General features: G+C 35.0%; 2 protein-coding genes across 2 annotated transcripts in view; both read right to left on the minus strand.

Moving 5' to 3' along the window:
* LOC123252135 (17-beta-hydroxysteroid dehydrogenase 13-like) overlaps positions 1 to 15,966 on the minus strand; it is a 29,250-nt gene extending 13,284 nt beyond the window's left edge. The window contains exons 1-2 of the mRNA XM_044681530.1: positions 15,895 to 15,966; positions 3,129 to 3,377 (exon numbers count right to left, since the gene is read on the minus strand). Of these exons, the coding sequence (XP_044537465.1) occupies positions 3,129 to 3,338 (210 nt within the window). The 5' untranslated portion in view covers positions 3,339 to 3,377; positions 15,895 to 15,966. The remainder of the gene's footprint in view (positions 1 to 3,128; positions 3,378 to 15,894) is intronic.
* The window catches only part of LOC123252134 (estradiol 17-beta-dehydrogenase 11-like), a 36,743-nt gene continuing 29,327 nt past the window's right edge, over positions 9,164 to 16,579 (minus strand). The window contains exons 6-7 of the mRNA XM_044681529.1: positions 15,895 to 16,011; positions 9,164 to 10,263 (exon numbers count right to left, since the gene is read on the minus strand). Of these exons, the coding sequence (XP_044537464.1) occupies positions 10,173 to 10,263; positions 15,895 to 16,011 (208 nt within the window). The 3' untranslated portion in view covers positions 9,164 to 10,172. The remainder of the gene's footprint in view (positions 10,264 to 15,894; positions 16,012 to 16,579) is intronic.

Below are 16,579 nucleotides of genomic sequence, written 5' to 3' on the forward strand. Positions count from 1 at the left end.
AAGACATTTTAACAGAGGATGTTCTTTTTTGATTTGCCCAGTGTTTGGAAGGCTTGTGTAATCATCTATTGGCTGACCTTTTTTCTAAACAAATATTTAGCATGGTGGGGAGGTGAAGGTGGGATTGGAGATCTAAAATTTTCACAACTTGAAAATTTGAAAATTGAAAAAAAAAACTCTTGAATTTTGGTTAACATGTAACTAAAGGAAGAGAGGATTAGGTGAGAAGGTAAATAAACAATATGTTTTCCTTTTCTGTCTGGGCAATCTTGATTTTTGGGAAGGATCATATTTGCTGAAATTAATGATACTTTTGCGTATTATAGCTTAAAATTACCAAATTTTCTCCCCTACTTTGTTTTTTTAAACTAAAATATGAGAGCCAAGTTATTTGCTTACATTTGGGCATCTGGGTATAAGGGGAAAGATTTTGAGGTGGTGGTGATGATATAGGAGATAAGGCGGCAATATTTCTGTGTATATTTGGTTACTCTGCTTAATTCCATGCATATGTTTGGTGCATACGAAGGCTCTGGTCTACAAAGGATAAAGGACTATGGGATGTGCAAAAGAAACTATGGCCCATAGTTTCTTTTGCACATCCCATAGTGGATAGAGCACCAGACTTGGAATTGGGAGAAACTAGGTTCAACCTAGCTGTGTGACCCTGGGCAAGTCACTTGACTCCAATTGCCTTGCCACCCTTCTGTCTTCAGTTCTAACTACAAGTTCTAAGACAGAAGAAAGAATTTTTTAAAAAGAAGACAATATGGATATGATTTGGGATGTAGACTCTTAATGACCACCCTAGAGCAATTATCAATAATATGGAAATAGATCTTGATCAATGACACGTGAAGAAACCAGTGGAAATGTGCATAGGCTATGGGGGTGGACTTGGCAGGGTGTGGGGGAGAAAGCAAGAACATGAATCATGTAACCATGGAAAAAATTTTTCTAAAAAATAAAAAAATTTAAAAAACGTGAATTATACAACTTTGAAAAACTTAAGTGTAAATTTGTTATTGGAATAAAATAAAGATATTAAAAAAATAAAAAAAGACAATATGGTACAAAGAGAATTGATTTTTCATTGAAACTGAGTTTTTCAGTTTTAAAAGAAATTCTTTGTTATTTCCTTTGGCTATCTATGAAATAAGCTTCTATTTCAGGATTTCACTGTAGGACTTTTTTTTTTTTAAAGGTTCATTTGGTAAAATAAAAAGAAAAGATGAAAATGCCTGAAAGCTAATGTACTGAAGAAAGCTCATTAAAATAAAATAACTAGGGATTTTTCTTAGAAATCTGTCAGGATTTGAGTGAGTAGAAGAAATTATATTAGAACACTTAATAACATGCGGTTTCTTTTTCATGTCACAGAAGTCTGTGAAGGCTATCTGGCTACAATAAAGACTTTTTAGCTCAGCTGCAAATTTCTTTTCTTTCTTTCTTTCTTTTTTTTTAATCCCTTAACTTCTGTGTATTGGCTTCTTGGTGGAAGAGTGATAAGGGTGGGCAATGGGGGTCAAGTGACTTGCCCAGGGTCACACAGCTGGGAAGTGTCTAAGGCCGGATTTAAACTGCAAATTTCTTTTAAAAAATATTTATAATTTATTTTTAGCATTGTTTCTTTTTAAATTTTAGATTCCAAATTCTCTCCCTCTCTTTGACTCCTCTTGTAAACACTGATAAGGCAAGTAAAATTATATTAATTATACATGCTAAATTATGTAAAATATATTTCCATCTTAGCTACATAACAAAAACAAAAACAAAAAATAAAATGAAAAATTTCTTTAATTAACACTCAGAGTTGCTCAGTTCTCTCTCAAGAGGTGGACAGCATTTTTTCATCATGAGTCCTTTGGTACTCACCAACTTTCTACTCTTGAATACTAAAGATTTAGAATTGTTTTCATTCAGTTTATATTAGACATGAACAAGACTTCTGGTTCCTACTCCCTGTGTGACCTTGGGCAAATCATTTTATTCCTTCGGGGCTCACTTTCCTCATTTGTAAAATACCAGGGTCTTGGCTAACTTCTCTGGGTCAATAATCCCTGGGACAGCCTGATGAAGCCTATGGACCTTTTCTTAGAATCCTGTTTTTAGATGCATAAAAAAAAATACATACAGAAGCCAATTATTTTTAAAATACAATTATCAAATAAAAGTGTAAAGAAAGATTAGGTTAAGTGCTCTGAATTAGTTTGGCCTCCAGTTCTATCTAGATCTATAATTACAGTACCATTTAATTTGATAACAAAAAGGCAGGATTCTTACAGATCAAAGATGGGGGGGGCGGAGGGGAATGTTGAACGTAGTAGTTGCTAATTTGAAATTAGAAGAAAATCAGAAAAGCTTTTTTTTATTACCAAAAGGACATTCCCAGAGAAATTTCTTCAGACTTTAAGATTTTTTTTTTGTTTTTGGAAGCCAGTAAACTATATTACAAGGCAAGTGCCAACAAGACATGACTGGAAGAAAGAACATGATTCTAATAATACGAATGGCAACTACAATCCTATATTAGGCATTGAAAATGTTCTGTAGAAGTGAGATGATTTGAAGGTTGGGGGCATAACTATTTTTGGGAGGAAGTTTGCTTATTTCTCTTTCTAAGGCTTAATGTTAATTTTCAATTAAGCGTGATTTCCCCTACCATGTGCTCCACGCAAGGTAGCAGCTTAAGCAGCTGTCATCATTGTGGAGTCTCACATAGAGTTCTTAAGCTCTAAGATGACCGGCTTACGGGGGGAATATGGCTCAAGGGAATTTATTTCCAAAGATGTTCCACAAATTTTAAAACTGAGAATGTAAAAAGAGAGGCTAAAATTCACCTGGTTCTTTACAAGGTTCTTAGTTAATAGAGTTTATTAGAACATCTGATAATGTAAAACACTTTACAGATATTGTCTCATACTTTGACCCCTATAACAACCACATAAGGCAAAAGCTGCAGATGTTATCCTCAGTTTATAGATGAGGAAAGTTAAATGCTCTGCAAAGGGTCATAGTGTCTGAAATAAGATTCAAACCCAAGACCTTTTGATCCGAAGTCCAGCATTTTTTTCCATTGTGCCACATAAGTTGAGAAGTTGAAAGAAATAAAAACTGTATTTCATTACCTTATTAATATCCCACAGAACCAGTTTGCTTTTGTGTTTAGCAAATTCATAGGCAGTGAGTCTTCCAATTCCATGTCCAGCACCAGTAACTAAAACAATCTCTCCACTGACAGATTTTCTTTTCACAGGAACAAATAGTTTCACCAACGCCTCCAAGTAGGAGTAGATGATGATGGCCAGGAGTAGAAAGAATTCTAAGATGATGTTCATTGTGTTGGCTTCAGTTGTCTCCTCCAACCTAGTATTTTCCTTTAGTGGAGAGAACCACAGTATAGAAAGGAAAGTGTCAAAAAGGTTAGAGCTCTTGAAGTTAGCTGTGTTCCATGTATGAAAGGAAATGGAAGGCAATATGTAAAGGAAAAAGGGCAGGCTTTCTCATGTTCTGTTTGTTCTCCTGCAATAGGCTCACTTGAAGTGGTGCCAGTTGCTGACAGAAGCCTGGCAAAAGAAGAGGTAAAGATAAAGAAACATACTCATGACACTTTTTTTTTTAGATTTCTCTCTTTTTTTTCATCTATAAAATATTTCATTATTTTTGAATTACATATAAAACCAATTTTTAATGTTTGGCTTTTTTCGAGTTCCAAATTTTGTCCCTCCCTTTCTCACTGACCCCTTCATTGAGAAGGCAAGCAATTTGGTATAATGAGCATAATATGCCATATCCAGTCATGCAAAACCTATTATGTTAGTCATGAAGTGAAAGAAAATATACAAGAACAAAAAAGTTAAGAAAAATAAAGTGAAAAAAGCATGCTTCAGTCTACATTCAGATTAATTCTTTCTCTGTGGGTAAATAGAATTTTTCATCATAAGTCCTTCAGAATTGCTTTGGATCATTGCATTGCTGAAAATAGCTAAGTCATTCATAGTTGATCATTATACAATATTGTTGTTACTGTGGATCCTGTTCTCCTGGTTTTGCTCACTTCACTTTATATCAGTTCATATAAGTCATTCTAGGTTTTCTGAAAACACCTTGCTCATCATTTCTTACAGCACAACAGTATTCTATCACAATTATATACAGTAAGTTCTTCAGCCATTCTGAAATTGTGGACATTCCCTTGATTTCCAATTCTCTCCCACCACAAAAAGATCATACAAATGTTTTTATACATATAGGTACTTTAAAAAAATCTCTCTGGGATACAAACTCCATAATGGTATAGTTGAGTCAAAGAGGCTGCCTAGTTTTATTCCCCTTTGGTATAGTTCCTAATTGCTCCATTTGCCTCAGTTTTTTCATCTATAAAATAAGATCGAGAAGGAATAGCAAACCACTCGAGTATCTTTGTGAAGAAAATCCCAAATGGGGACATGAAGAGTTGAAATCATTTGAAATGAATGAAGAAGTACAACACTCAACCAAGAGCTAGAAAGCTTCTATAGTTGCTAAGGTATTAAAGGAGGAATATTTTTCAGTGTATAGTTTCTCTTTCAGGAAGTACAGGACTATCTCTTACACTCCAGCAAGATGCATATTGCTGAACATGTTGGAGACTTGGAAGCCTGAGTCCAGTGGAATATTTCTTGTAGCAGTCCTACTGTATGTATACAATACTATATCACAGATTGTATACTCATTGATACTTGGAAAAAAGCCATGATTACTTTCTATTTTGTGCTTTGGGGTCCCAGAGGAGGGAGAAGACATTAAGATTCACAACTAGTGTGTACTTTGTGTGAGGATTGACTAAAGGAAACCAATCACTTAGGTATAACCTTATCCTAGAAAAGTTCTTATAGAAACAGATAGCATGATGTAACATCTATCATGTCAAGAAAGTGACAGCATGATGCCTGAATTTTCTACCAAGAATTTAAGTAAGGTTCTCTTAAAGAAATCTCAATATGCAGCAAAAAGAAGTACATGGTAGTAGACCAATGGAAACTATCTCATAGCAAGCAGTTGAAAGATTGGACAATCTGTTAGTATATAGATAGCCCCAGAGAGTTTATTTATTATTATTATTATTATATATTATAATATCACGATGTAATATATGATGTTATATATTATTATATTATGTTAGAATTCAACTAATTCTCCCATGAGCAATAAGTACACACATTGTACTTATTGCTCATGGGAGAGTTAGTTGGATTCTCTGGTGAATGAGAGTGATGGAGCAAGTCAAATAGTTCAAAAAAGNAGGTATAACCTTATCCTAGAAAAGTTCTTATAGAAACAGATAGCATGATGTAACATCTATCATGTCAAGAAAGTGACAGCATGATGCCTGAATTTTCTACCAAGAATTTAAGTAAGGTTCTCTTAAAGAAATCTCAATATGCAGCAAAAAGAAGTACATGGTAGTAGACCAATGGAAACTATCTCATAGCAAGCAGTTGAAAGATTGGACAATCTGTTAGTATATAGATAGCCCCAGAGAGTTTATTTATTATTATTATTATTATATATTATAATATCACGATGTAATATATGATGTTATATATTATTATATTATGTTAGAATTCAACTAATTCTCCCATGAGCAATAAGTACACACATTGTACTTATTGCTCATGGGAGAGTTAGTTGGATTCTCTGGTGAATGAGAGTGATGGAGCAAGTCAAATAGTTCAAAAAAGAGCTCATTTACCAGATGTAAATGGACTTTAAAATCTAGATAATGATTTATGTTGATGTTATCAAATTCAAATAGAAAGCTGATTCCTGTAGGTAATATTATTGACTTAGAAAATCACAAATACAACATTACTTATGGCATACTGTATTTTTATTTATTTTGTTAAAATTTCCCAATTACATTTTAAGCTTGAGTTTTTCAGGTGTATGTGGTCAACAAATTTGTTATTTTGATTTAATGATCAAGACCAGATAGTGGGGGCAGCTAGGTGGCACAATGGGTAAAGTATAGATCTCAAAGTCAAGTGAAGTCAACTAGCATTTATTGAGCACCTACTATGTATCAGACAGTGCACTAAACACAAGGGATAGAAAGAGCAAAAGCCAGTTCCTGTTCTCAAAGAGCTCAGTCTAATGAGGGAGATAACATCTGTGTACAAATAAGCGAAACCTAGGATAAACTAGAAATAATCAAAAGGGAAGACACTAAAATTAAGGGGAATTGAGAAAGGCTTCACATAGAAGGTAAGATTTTATCTGGGATTTAAAGGAATCCAAGGAATATGAAAGTCAGAGATGAAGAGGGAAGAGTGTGCTAGGCATGGGGGACATCTCATGATAGTGAAAATGATCAGTTGAAAAATGGAAGTATCTTGTTCAAGGATCAGTGTCACTGGATTATAGAAAAGTATATGGAGGGCAATAAGGTATAGGAAAAGTAGAAAGAGCCAGGTCATGAAGGACTTTAAAAGCCAATTGAAGATTTTATATTTGATCCCAGCAATAAAAGGGAGTCACAAGAGTTGATTCAATAAGGGGGTGATATGACCAGACTTTCCTTTTAAGAAGATAAATTTGACAGATGAGTTGAAAGTGAGATTGGACGGGGGGAGGCTCAAGGTAAGGAAACCAAAAAGTAAGCTATTGCAATAGCATTGCAATATGGGGCAGCTAGGTGGCTCAGTAGATAGAGAGCCAAGCCTGGAAATGGGAAGTCCTGAGTTCAAATCTGACCCTACACACTTCCTAGCTGTGTGATCCTGAGCAAGTCACTTATCCTCCACTTCGTAGCCCTTACTGCTCTTCTGACTTGCAACTCAGTATGGATTCTAAGACAGAAGGTAAATGTTTAAAAAAATAGTGCAGGTGATGAGAGTCTAAACCAGGGTAACTGAAGTGTCAAAGGATAAAAGAGGTGTATATGAGAAATGGTATGAAGGTAGAAATGAAAAGATCTGACAACTGATTGAGGATTGGGGAGATAAGAAAAAGGAAGGCACCTAGGTTATGAGCCTGAATGAATGGGAACACTTAAGAGAAATACAGAAATTTGTGGGGGAATATGTAGAGAGAAAAGAACAAATTCAGTCTTGGACATATTAAGTTTAGAAAGTCAGTGGAACATTCAGTTTTAGATGTCTAATAAGCAGTTGGAGATATAAGTCAAGGAAGGTCTGAATTCAGATTCTGATTCAGACACTTTATCACTGATCTAGGTCATCACTCTAGGCTCTATGCCTCAGTTTCTCTATCGGTAAAATCATGAGGATGAACTTGATGGCCTTGATGTTCTCTTCCATATCTAAATCTATAATCCTATGGTCTAGCTGGGAGGCCTAAGGGAACAGAAGCCATCCACAGTATATGGAGACCATGGTATTCAGCCTGGATCATCAACTATCTCAAGAGTGGTTACAGAGCTATTGGCCAAATCCAATAAAGTGCCACGACTATTCACCTAGTAATGATGAACAATGGGGTAAGTGGTTACCTCTGTACCTTTTCTGAGGATACTAGGATTCTATTTAACATTCTTCCTAAACATTTAATTTCTTATCAGAGAAAGACTTGGATCACAGTAAGGATATGATTCATAATATTATGCATACATTCCTGAGCTAGGAGGGACTGCAAATTTTTAATGTAATCAGTGGATAGAATGCATAGCCCAATGGCAATTGCATTTTTATCACATATGATAGGAGTTTAGGGGGGCAAGACAGGAAGAATTTAATTATTCTCTGGAATAAATGAAGAAAACAAATCTTCAGCTGTCAATGAAAGTACATGTTAAGTGTAACAAAAAAGTATAGTATGTTATATGTATTGGTGAAACTTGATATTTCCTCTCTATATATTATTCTTAATTCTATTGAGCTTAACATAGAACTGAAATCAATGTTATTCTGTACCCACAATATCTTCAAATGAAGCCCAAGACTGTAGCTACAGCCTTTAACCATTTCTATTAAGATTACTTGGTTCATGATTCAACCATTTTAGAGGGCAATTTGGAACTATACTCAAAGAGCCATAAAATTATGCATGCCCCATGATCCTATAATAATACCATTACTAGGTCAGTATCCCAAAGAGATAATAAAAGGGGAAAAGGACCTACTTGTACAAAAATATTTATAGCAGCTCTTTTTGTAGTGGCAAAGAATTGGAAATTGAGGGGATAGCAATTAATTGGGGAATGGCTGAACAAATTGCGGTACATTGGTGATGGAACACGATTGTTCTATAAGAAATGCTAGGCAGAATGATTTCAGAAAAAGCTGGAAAGATCTATAGGAAACGATGCAGAGCGAAATAAACAGAACTGGAAAAACATTGTACAGTTAACATCATTATTGTATGATGATCAACTGTGAAAACTTGGCTACTCTCATCATCTGGGACAATCTTGAAAGATTTATGATGAGGAATGCTATCTACCTCCAGAGAAATAACTATTGGAATCAGAGAAAAGTGGATCAAAGCATACTATCTTTCATATCAGTGTATTTATGGTTTTATTTGAGGGTTTTAGTTATGTATGAGTGTGCTTTCATATCAAAGACAAATATGATCATTGTTGTAGGTGCTTTAGGCCTTCACTGGACAAATAACAGGACATAAACTCCTTGAGGATAAGTATCATTTTTGCTTTCTTTTGGTATCTCCAGTGAGCAGCAGTGCTCAGCACATATCCCTTAACTGCTTGTTGACTGATAAGAAATAAGAAGGGATCCAAAGTTTCTATCCTTAGAATCTGGGTGACAACGCACTTCTCTTTCCTGATAGCTTCCATAAATGGCAGGTATCAATCAATTGTCTAGAAGGATGAGTAAGCTCTTTTGGGTCATAAAATCTTCATCTCCAATTTTAGATCTCTGAGGGATAATGTAAACCCTCATATGCACTTTGCTGACATGGTTGTATATATTTGGTATACTTTTTCAAGTGTATTTATTTTTTAAACCTAATTTGTCTCATTTCACTTGCAGCTAGTACTATTGCATGGCTTTCTTTTCTAAATGTAATTTCCCATCTAGGAAGTTTCTTGAATCTTGAAATTTTTTCTTTACGATCTTTACAATTTTTAAGAAAAATGAATTATTTTGAGTCAGACTTTACCCTGGAGTGTGGAAACATAAAAGAAAACAGATACTGAAGGTTTAAATTTAATTCCTTTATTATCATTGTTTGTAAGTATATTCCTTGCCTCAAGTCCAAAAGTTTATTGCTGAGATATATTTTCATTTTAACAATATGTTTCTAGTTTCCTTAGTTTCATACTTGAGAAGGAAAACTTGGTATTAGAATAGAGGATCTTTTAAAAAAAGTTTTATTGTTGCCTTTTGTTTTTACCCCACAGCAATTTCATTTTAATACTCCCATAATTTAACTCTTTGTTAAAAAAGAAATATAAGCTGTATTTCAGGGAAAAGAGAAGGTAACAAATTGTCTGAATTGCTATTACTTGTTCCAAAGGAAGTTGTTTCTAAATGTCCCTATAATCACCTTCAATTCAGGTAACTATGCAGCTCTTGGATCTTTTTTTTTTATTAGAGACACAAGAGGATTTGGGTTCAAGTTTATTCTCTGACACATATTATTGCCTCAGTAACTTGGATAAGTCTCTATCTTGCAGTGTCCCAGGAAACTCTTGAAGAAGAATAGTTGTAGGTTCGCAAGAATGCCAAAACTTTGCATACTAAAAATTTCCATAACTATTGATTTTATCTGTCTGATTAAAAAAATGTTTTGGACAATAACATAGATAAAGGAGTCATTTCTTCCAGAATGTCGAACTATTAGGAAACTCTCATACAACTGAAGTGTAAAGATTTGAGTGTAACCTCTGAAGAGCTATTGTTACACATCAAAGGAGGCTGTGAAACATTCTCGAGATGGTCTATGATGCCAAGGTGCAATAATGAAGGCACTCTCCTATCACTGGAGATGTCCCTTCCGTGCCTTCAAGTCACCATATTGCCCAAGATCATCCACAACCTGATTGAGATTGGTTTACTGTTTGGGGGCAAATGAAAATCAGTGTTGTTCAAGAATATTTCATTACTAGTGAAAAAGAATTGGAAAAATAGAAATCCCTAAATGTTCCAAGTGATTGGTAATCTGCATCTCAAACAGCAGATCCTCTTCAGGAAGGGAGCCCAATGTACTCATTGTACTTTGTTTTTGAATCCAATCACTGCATCAAATTTAACATTGATGATGCGTCTCATGGCATTCAGGAAACGCTCTGGAAAGATTCTAAAAGAAAGACAATGCATGAAAAATTGAATAAATTAGTATTGGATTCCTTCTATGAAGTATTTGCACAATAAAGAAATGTCTTTAGGATTGGTTACCCTTCAAACAAACCCTTCTAGTTCCTATATCCCACAAGATCAAAAACCTGAATTAAAAAAAATTCTTATCTTCTGTCTTGGGTAAATTAAAATTCTTAAAATTCTTAACTTACTGTGTGTTAGTTCCAAGATAGAAGAGCAATAAGGACTAGGCAATGGGGATAAAGTGACTTGCCTAGGGTCACATAGCTAGGACACATATGAGATCAGAATTGAACTCAGGACCCTCTGTACTGCAGTCTGGCTGTGCCAAGCCACCTAGCTGCCCTCAAGAACCTGAACTTTCAGGACATCCTCTGAACCAGATGACTGAGCTTAGTGTTTGTCAAAGAGATGAAACTGCTTTTTCTCCCCTTCCTCTCCCCTTCTCAGCTGAGAACCTTGCTTAATATTTCATTGAAGAAAAATTTAAATAATTTGTTAAGAGTTCTCTCTTCTCCCTTCCTCCTCATGTTCCATCATTCAAATGCCTCTAAGTATTATCTCCTCCTTTATGTCTGTGAAACTACCCTTTAGAATAGTGATTCCCAAAGTGGGCCCTACTGCCCCCTGGTGGGTGCTGCAGCGATCCAGGAGAGTGGTGATGGTCACAGGTGCATTTATCTTTTCTATTAATTGCTAATAAAATTTTTAAAAAGTTAATTTCCAGGAGGCTAAGTAATATTTTTTCTGGAAAGGGGGCAGTAGGCCAAAAAAGCTTGGGAACCACTGCTTTAGAACAATAAGTGAGAAGCTTAAGTCTTTAAGTTTTAAAACTACGTATATTAATGGGAGGAATAATTTGAAGATTAATAAGTGATATTTTTGACTAAATACAGATTTGAATTTTCTTTTCTAGGAGACTATGCAACATATTTAATTTCTTTTGGAGAGATGATTTGTTGCATGAATGAACTCCTGGTGAAGGAATTTCCTCTATTAATGTACTTTAGAATCTATTCTGAAATTTTCAGTCTCAAAGAGTTGCTTAAGAGGTCCAATGACTTGCTCCTAACTGCATAGCTAGGATGTCAGAGGCAGCACTTGGATCCAGGTCTTTGTTTTCACTAAGAGGCTCTGAAGCCTCTTAATGGATATGTTGGATTTCTTTAAAGCAAAACCCTAAACCCTGAACACAGTGGGAAATGCACCAGACAATGATGGAGTCAATTGCATTGCTAAATGTAAATGCACAGAAGTACCTGGTTGTTTATTTATTCAGAAAGAAGCCAAAAGAGTAAATCAATTGAATAACATGTAGGGATGAATAAAATTTTGACTATATAGCCCAAGTTCATGGAATTAAAGACTTAGAACTGGTAATGACCTTGGAGGCAGCTAGTCTTATACTCTACCTAAGGCATAAAATCCCTTTGAAATATGTCCTTAGCTCGAACACTTTCAATAAGGGGAACTCATTACAACAAAAGTTTCCAATTGTCAACTATTCATTTTTTCCCTCTCTTTTCCCCTGGGAAAAAAATACAAAAACCTTCCAAACAAAATGAATTCCCAAATAAAGGAAAATTTAAAAATAATAAAAAAATTGAACTGAATATCAAGATACATCCAAGTCTTGTTGGTTCCTTCTATCAATGTATCAGCCTCATACATCTAGTAGCCAGTTGGATATTGAATAGATACACATCACTGCTCTCCCACTCCTACCTTTGTTTGGTTTCCTCTGTTGTAGTGGGAACTAGAATTTTACAACATCAGATCAGAACCCTTGTTCTAGGGCCAATTTTTACAACTTCTTCCTCACCCCCAAGACAAACATTTCCTTGCCATTTGTCTCAAGCTTAGGAGACATCTTTTCTATTTTTTCCCCTTTAAAATAAAAAAAAGCATTCAAATAAAAAAATGAATTCCCACACTGGCTATATTCTTGTCTCATTCTGCACATTTCCCCATCTTCTCTCCATCATGAGGTAGATGGCAATCAAAAATTTCTGATTCATCCTTGGAAATCACTGTTGACCACTATGTTGATCAGAATTCTTATGCCTTTCAGAATATTTTGTTTGTACAATATTAATGTTATAGTAAGTTGTTTTCCTGGTTCTACCTACTTCTCCACATCAATTCATACAAGTCACAGATTTCTCTGAAACTCTTTCTTCATTCTTATAGCATAATGCCATCTGTTCAGTCATTCCCCCAGTGATGGGCATGCATTTTAGATTTCTGGTTTTTGGCACCACAAAAAAAAACACCAGCTGCAAAAAACATTTTTGTATTCATGGGTACTTTTTCTCTTTTTTTTTTTTTGATCTCCTTATTAGGATGTATTTTATATGTGAACTAATCTCATTCAAATTTACAGGTATGATCATTAGTGGTGTAGTTCCCTCCATCTTATTCTCTAATACTTTTCCTTTCTGTTCCCCTTCTCTTCTTTATTTTCCTTTCTTCCTTTCCTTTTATTTCCTCCTCCCAATGAAATCTGGGTCTTTTTTTGTACTTACTAATCCCTCCTTAAATTACCCTTCCTCTTAGTATCCTCTGTCTTAGTTTTTCTTGTTTCCACTTTGAGTTCAAAGCATTTCCATACCTAATTCCTATGTGTGAGTTTTCTATTTTCTTTTGAGATGGAAGTGAGGTTCATTAACATTCATTCCCTTTAGCTCTTCCATGTTTGTATAGATGTCTATATACACAACCTAAATAACAATTCCCTCTCCTTCCTCTTCCCCATTTCCCTGGTGTGTTCTTCTCTGCCTCCACTTTTCCTTTCTTCTTTAGACATCATCAAAATATAAGAAAACTACCCTAGGTCTTCTGTCTTATGTGATTCCTTCTATAACCTCATGATGACATCAGGATTCTCAAGGGACTCTTCTATTATTCCCATCTCTGTTAGGATGGAAACAGTTCATCCTCAAAAGTCTCTTTTAAATGTTCATTTGTTTCTCTTGACTCCTGGGTTTATTTATTTTTTAAAAAAAACCTTTCCTCCTGTCTTAGAATCAATACCATGTACTGGTTTTAAAGCAGAAGAGGGGTAAGGGTTAAGCAATGGGGGCTGTAACTTGCCCACAGTCACAAAGCTAGGAAGTTTCTGAGGCCAGATTTGAACCCAGGACCTCCTATCTCTAGGCCTGGCTCTCAATCCACTGAGTCATTTAGCTGCTCCACTGTGTTTATATTTTTTTATTCAGTTCTATTCTTTTAATTAGAAATACTTAGAGGTTATTATATTTCATCGAAGATCTATTTCCCCACTTCACCTGTGGCATTCTTCTCGGATTTGTGGGAAAGGTTTTTCTTGGCTAGAGGCCTATATCCTTTGCTTTCTCGAACTCTCTGTTTGTATTATGGCTGGGCAGTTTTCTTTCCTTTCATGAAATGTGATATCCAGGCTTTTTTTTTTTTGTTTTTTTTGTTTGCCATGGCTTTCAGGCAGTCCAATTACTAAATTATCTTTCCTTGATCTGCTTTATGCTCATATTTTCTTCTATTTTTCAACATTGTGACTTGCATATTTCTTCTTACAGTCTGGATCCATTCTAATTTTTAAGGTGTCACTTGGACAAGATTTTGTATTTCTTATGCTAAACTATTATTTCTCTTTCTAAGTTTCTCTTCTATTCCTCTCATTTATTTTCCATTTATTTCCTCAATTGCTCTCATTTATATATCTATAAACATATATATACATATATATTTAAAACTTTAACTCTTACATTTTACTTTCTTCTAAGAATTCTAACCGATTTTTGTTTTTCTTTGAGTCTTTGCTCATAGGTGTTTTGGATTATTCTCTTCTGGATTTGTGTCTCAGGGAATCAGAGACATTATAATAGTTCTTTGTTAATATATTTTTAGTCACTTTGAATGCTGAGGTCCTCATAACTGGGAATAGTAGATCCCCTGTGGATCTGAATAACTTTACTGAGACCCTTCCTTTTGCCACAGGGGGCGGCCTTTCCTTTGTCTGGAATCTGAGGTCCCCTCTCTTTCAGAGATTAGACAGAACAGAGGGGGGAACATTTCCTTTTCCCAGCAGCTGTCAGAGGTTTTCTCCTCCTCCAGGGTGCTGAGGACCTTTTCTTCACCCTGGCAGCTGAGTCTGAGGACTCTCCTCCTCCAGTGATCTGGATCAAAAGGACTGAGGTCAGAGGGCTGAATTATGCTATGGTCAGGGTATGAGTTATATAGTAGCCTAGAGCAGGGAGGATTGAGTGGTACTATTTTCTTTTACTTAACCATCTTACCTATTCCTCTAGTAGCTTTAATTGTTAGAAAATTTTTATTGAGTTGAAATCTTTATTTTCACTCACTGACCCCAGTTGTACCCTCTGGAACTCTCTAAGACAGTCCAATTCTTTTTCTTATTATTGCCTTCCAAAAACTTAAAGATGGAGATAATGTATGTTATGCCATGATGAAAAGAGCCCTGGATTTGGAAGCTGGAGAGATTGCTTTAAAATCTTGGCTTGGCCATTTACTAGTGATTAAATCACTCCATCTCTGGACCCCATTTTCCTTCCCTGCAAAGTGAGAAAACTGAACTAAATGATCTCTAAGACTCCTAATTCTAAATTATGCTCTTCTGATTGCTAAAACCCCATGTAACTCTAAATCCTATGACTTTTATCTTCTTCAGGCTAACTACCCTAATGCCTTTACCCAATTTTCACATAGCATAATTTTGTTTTGTTTTAACAGATGGTCATTTTACTCTGTAAAATGGAAATGAAGCTATTACTTCTTAGGAAGCCCAAACTGGCCTCTACATACCTCCTCTTTCCATATGTTCAGAAATTATGGAATTTTTCTAGGGATTGACATCAACCTCATTGGTCTATAACATCTCCCCTACTTTGAAAATTGGGATAACATTTTCCTATCTACAATCTTCTAGATCTTTTTCTCAATTATTCCTAAAAGATGATGGATGATACAATTTTTTATTGCTTCACCATGTTATGATGGAATTCATCTGAATCTGGAGTCCTGAATTTGAAAGTTGCTTCCTCAACAGCATTTTCAGAGAAGAGGATCATTGATAGAGGATCACCCTACAGTTAGAAAACACTAGATACAGCCAACCCTCCACCCTAATATTGTTGAGGGGAATGAGGAAGATTTAGACATTAATCCCACAAAGTTTTGGGGGGGACTCAAGTATTTTAATGGGCTAGTTGAGAACTTCATGTTTCTACATTTTTTCTGGAGACTCAGTGAATCCTTTGAATCTTAAGACATTTTATTTGGTGGAATAAATAAAGTCTGTCAGTTTTACTCATAGCTGGGGAAACCAAGATAAAAGTTATTCTATGGAGAATCTAGTGGGGATAGTGAGTCAAAAAAAGATATTGACTCCCTTGGGATCACTCTCCAGTATCAGATCCAAATACACTCAGAGTCTTTGGGGGGCCCCTGGTCCATGAGTATAATTCAGAAAATTAAGTTCATTGTTAAGCCTATTCATTTTCAGTAATTTAATTCTAGTGTAAACACATAAGACTTTCTCTAAACCTTTCATTTTAAATCTAATAAAAACATCCAAGTTTTAAGTTTCTAATACCAATTCAAGCATAAAACTTACCTTTCCAGCACTGTCATAACACTTAAAGAAGATGGAACAAAAATCATTTTTTGTTCAGTTAGTATTCCTTTCATGAGCTTGCTTACTACTTCTTCTGGCTCCAGTGTAGGTATAAATCTAAAATTAAAAGGAAATCTTTAAAAACTACTCACATTTTTCTAAGTCTTTAGGCTTAACTTGGTGATAAATGTAATCATTATTGTCAATATAACTAAAGATGTTGACTGTGCTATAGAAATAACTACAGACGTTAAACAACATTTAATTATATACTGGGATTTTAGTATTTTTTAATTTTTAAGAACTTTTTTTAAAACCCTGATGCTAGGCAATGGGGGTTAAGTAACTTGCCCAAGGTCACACAGCTAGGAAATGTCTGAGTTAAAATTTGAACCAGGGACTTCCCATCTTTGGACCTAAATCTCCATCCACTGAGCCACCTAGCTGTTCCCTGTTTTTAAGAACTATTAATTCTGCATAACGAGAAAATATCTTATAACTTTAGTACAAATTTAAATCATTTTAAGAAAGGACTTATATACACACATTGTGTATATATACATATACATATACACACACACACACTACACACACATATATATGTAAATATATATATATACATATATATATATTCATGCATGTCTATGTGTGTGCTTGTGGGTATAAAGTCACTGACAAGTGCATT

The sequence above is a fragment of the Gracilinanus agilis genome, chromosome 6 (assembly GCF_016433145.1).
Source record: "Gracilinanus agilis isolate LMUSP501 chromosome 6, AgileGrace, whole genome shotgun sequence".
In the NCBI taxonomy this organism is placed as follows: domain Eukaryota; kingdom Metazoa; phylum Chordata; class Mammalia; order Didelphimorphia; family Didelphidae; genus Gracilinanus; species Gracilinanus agilis.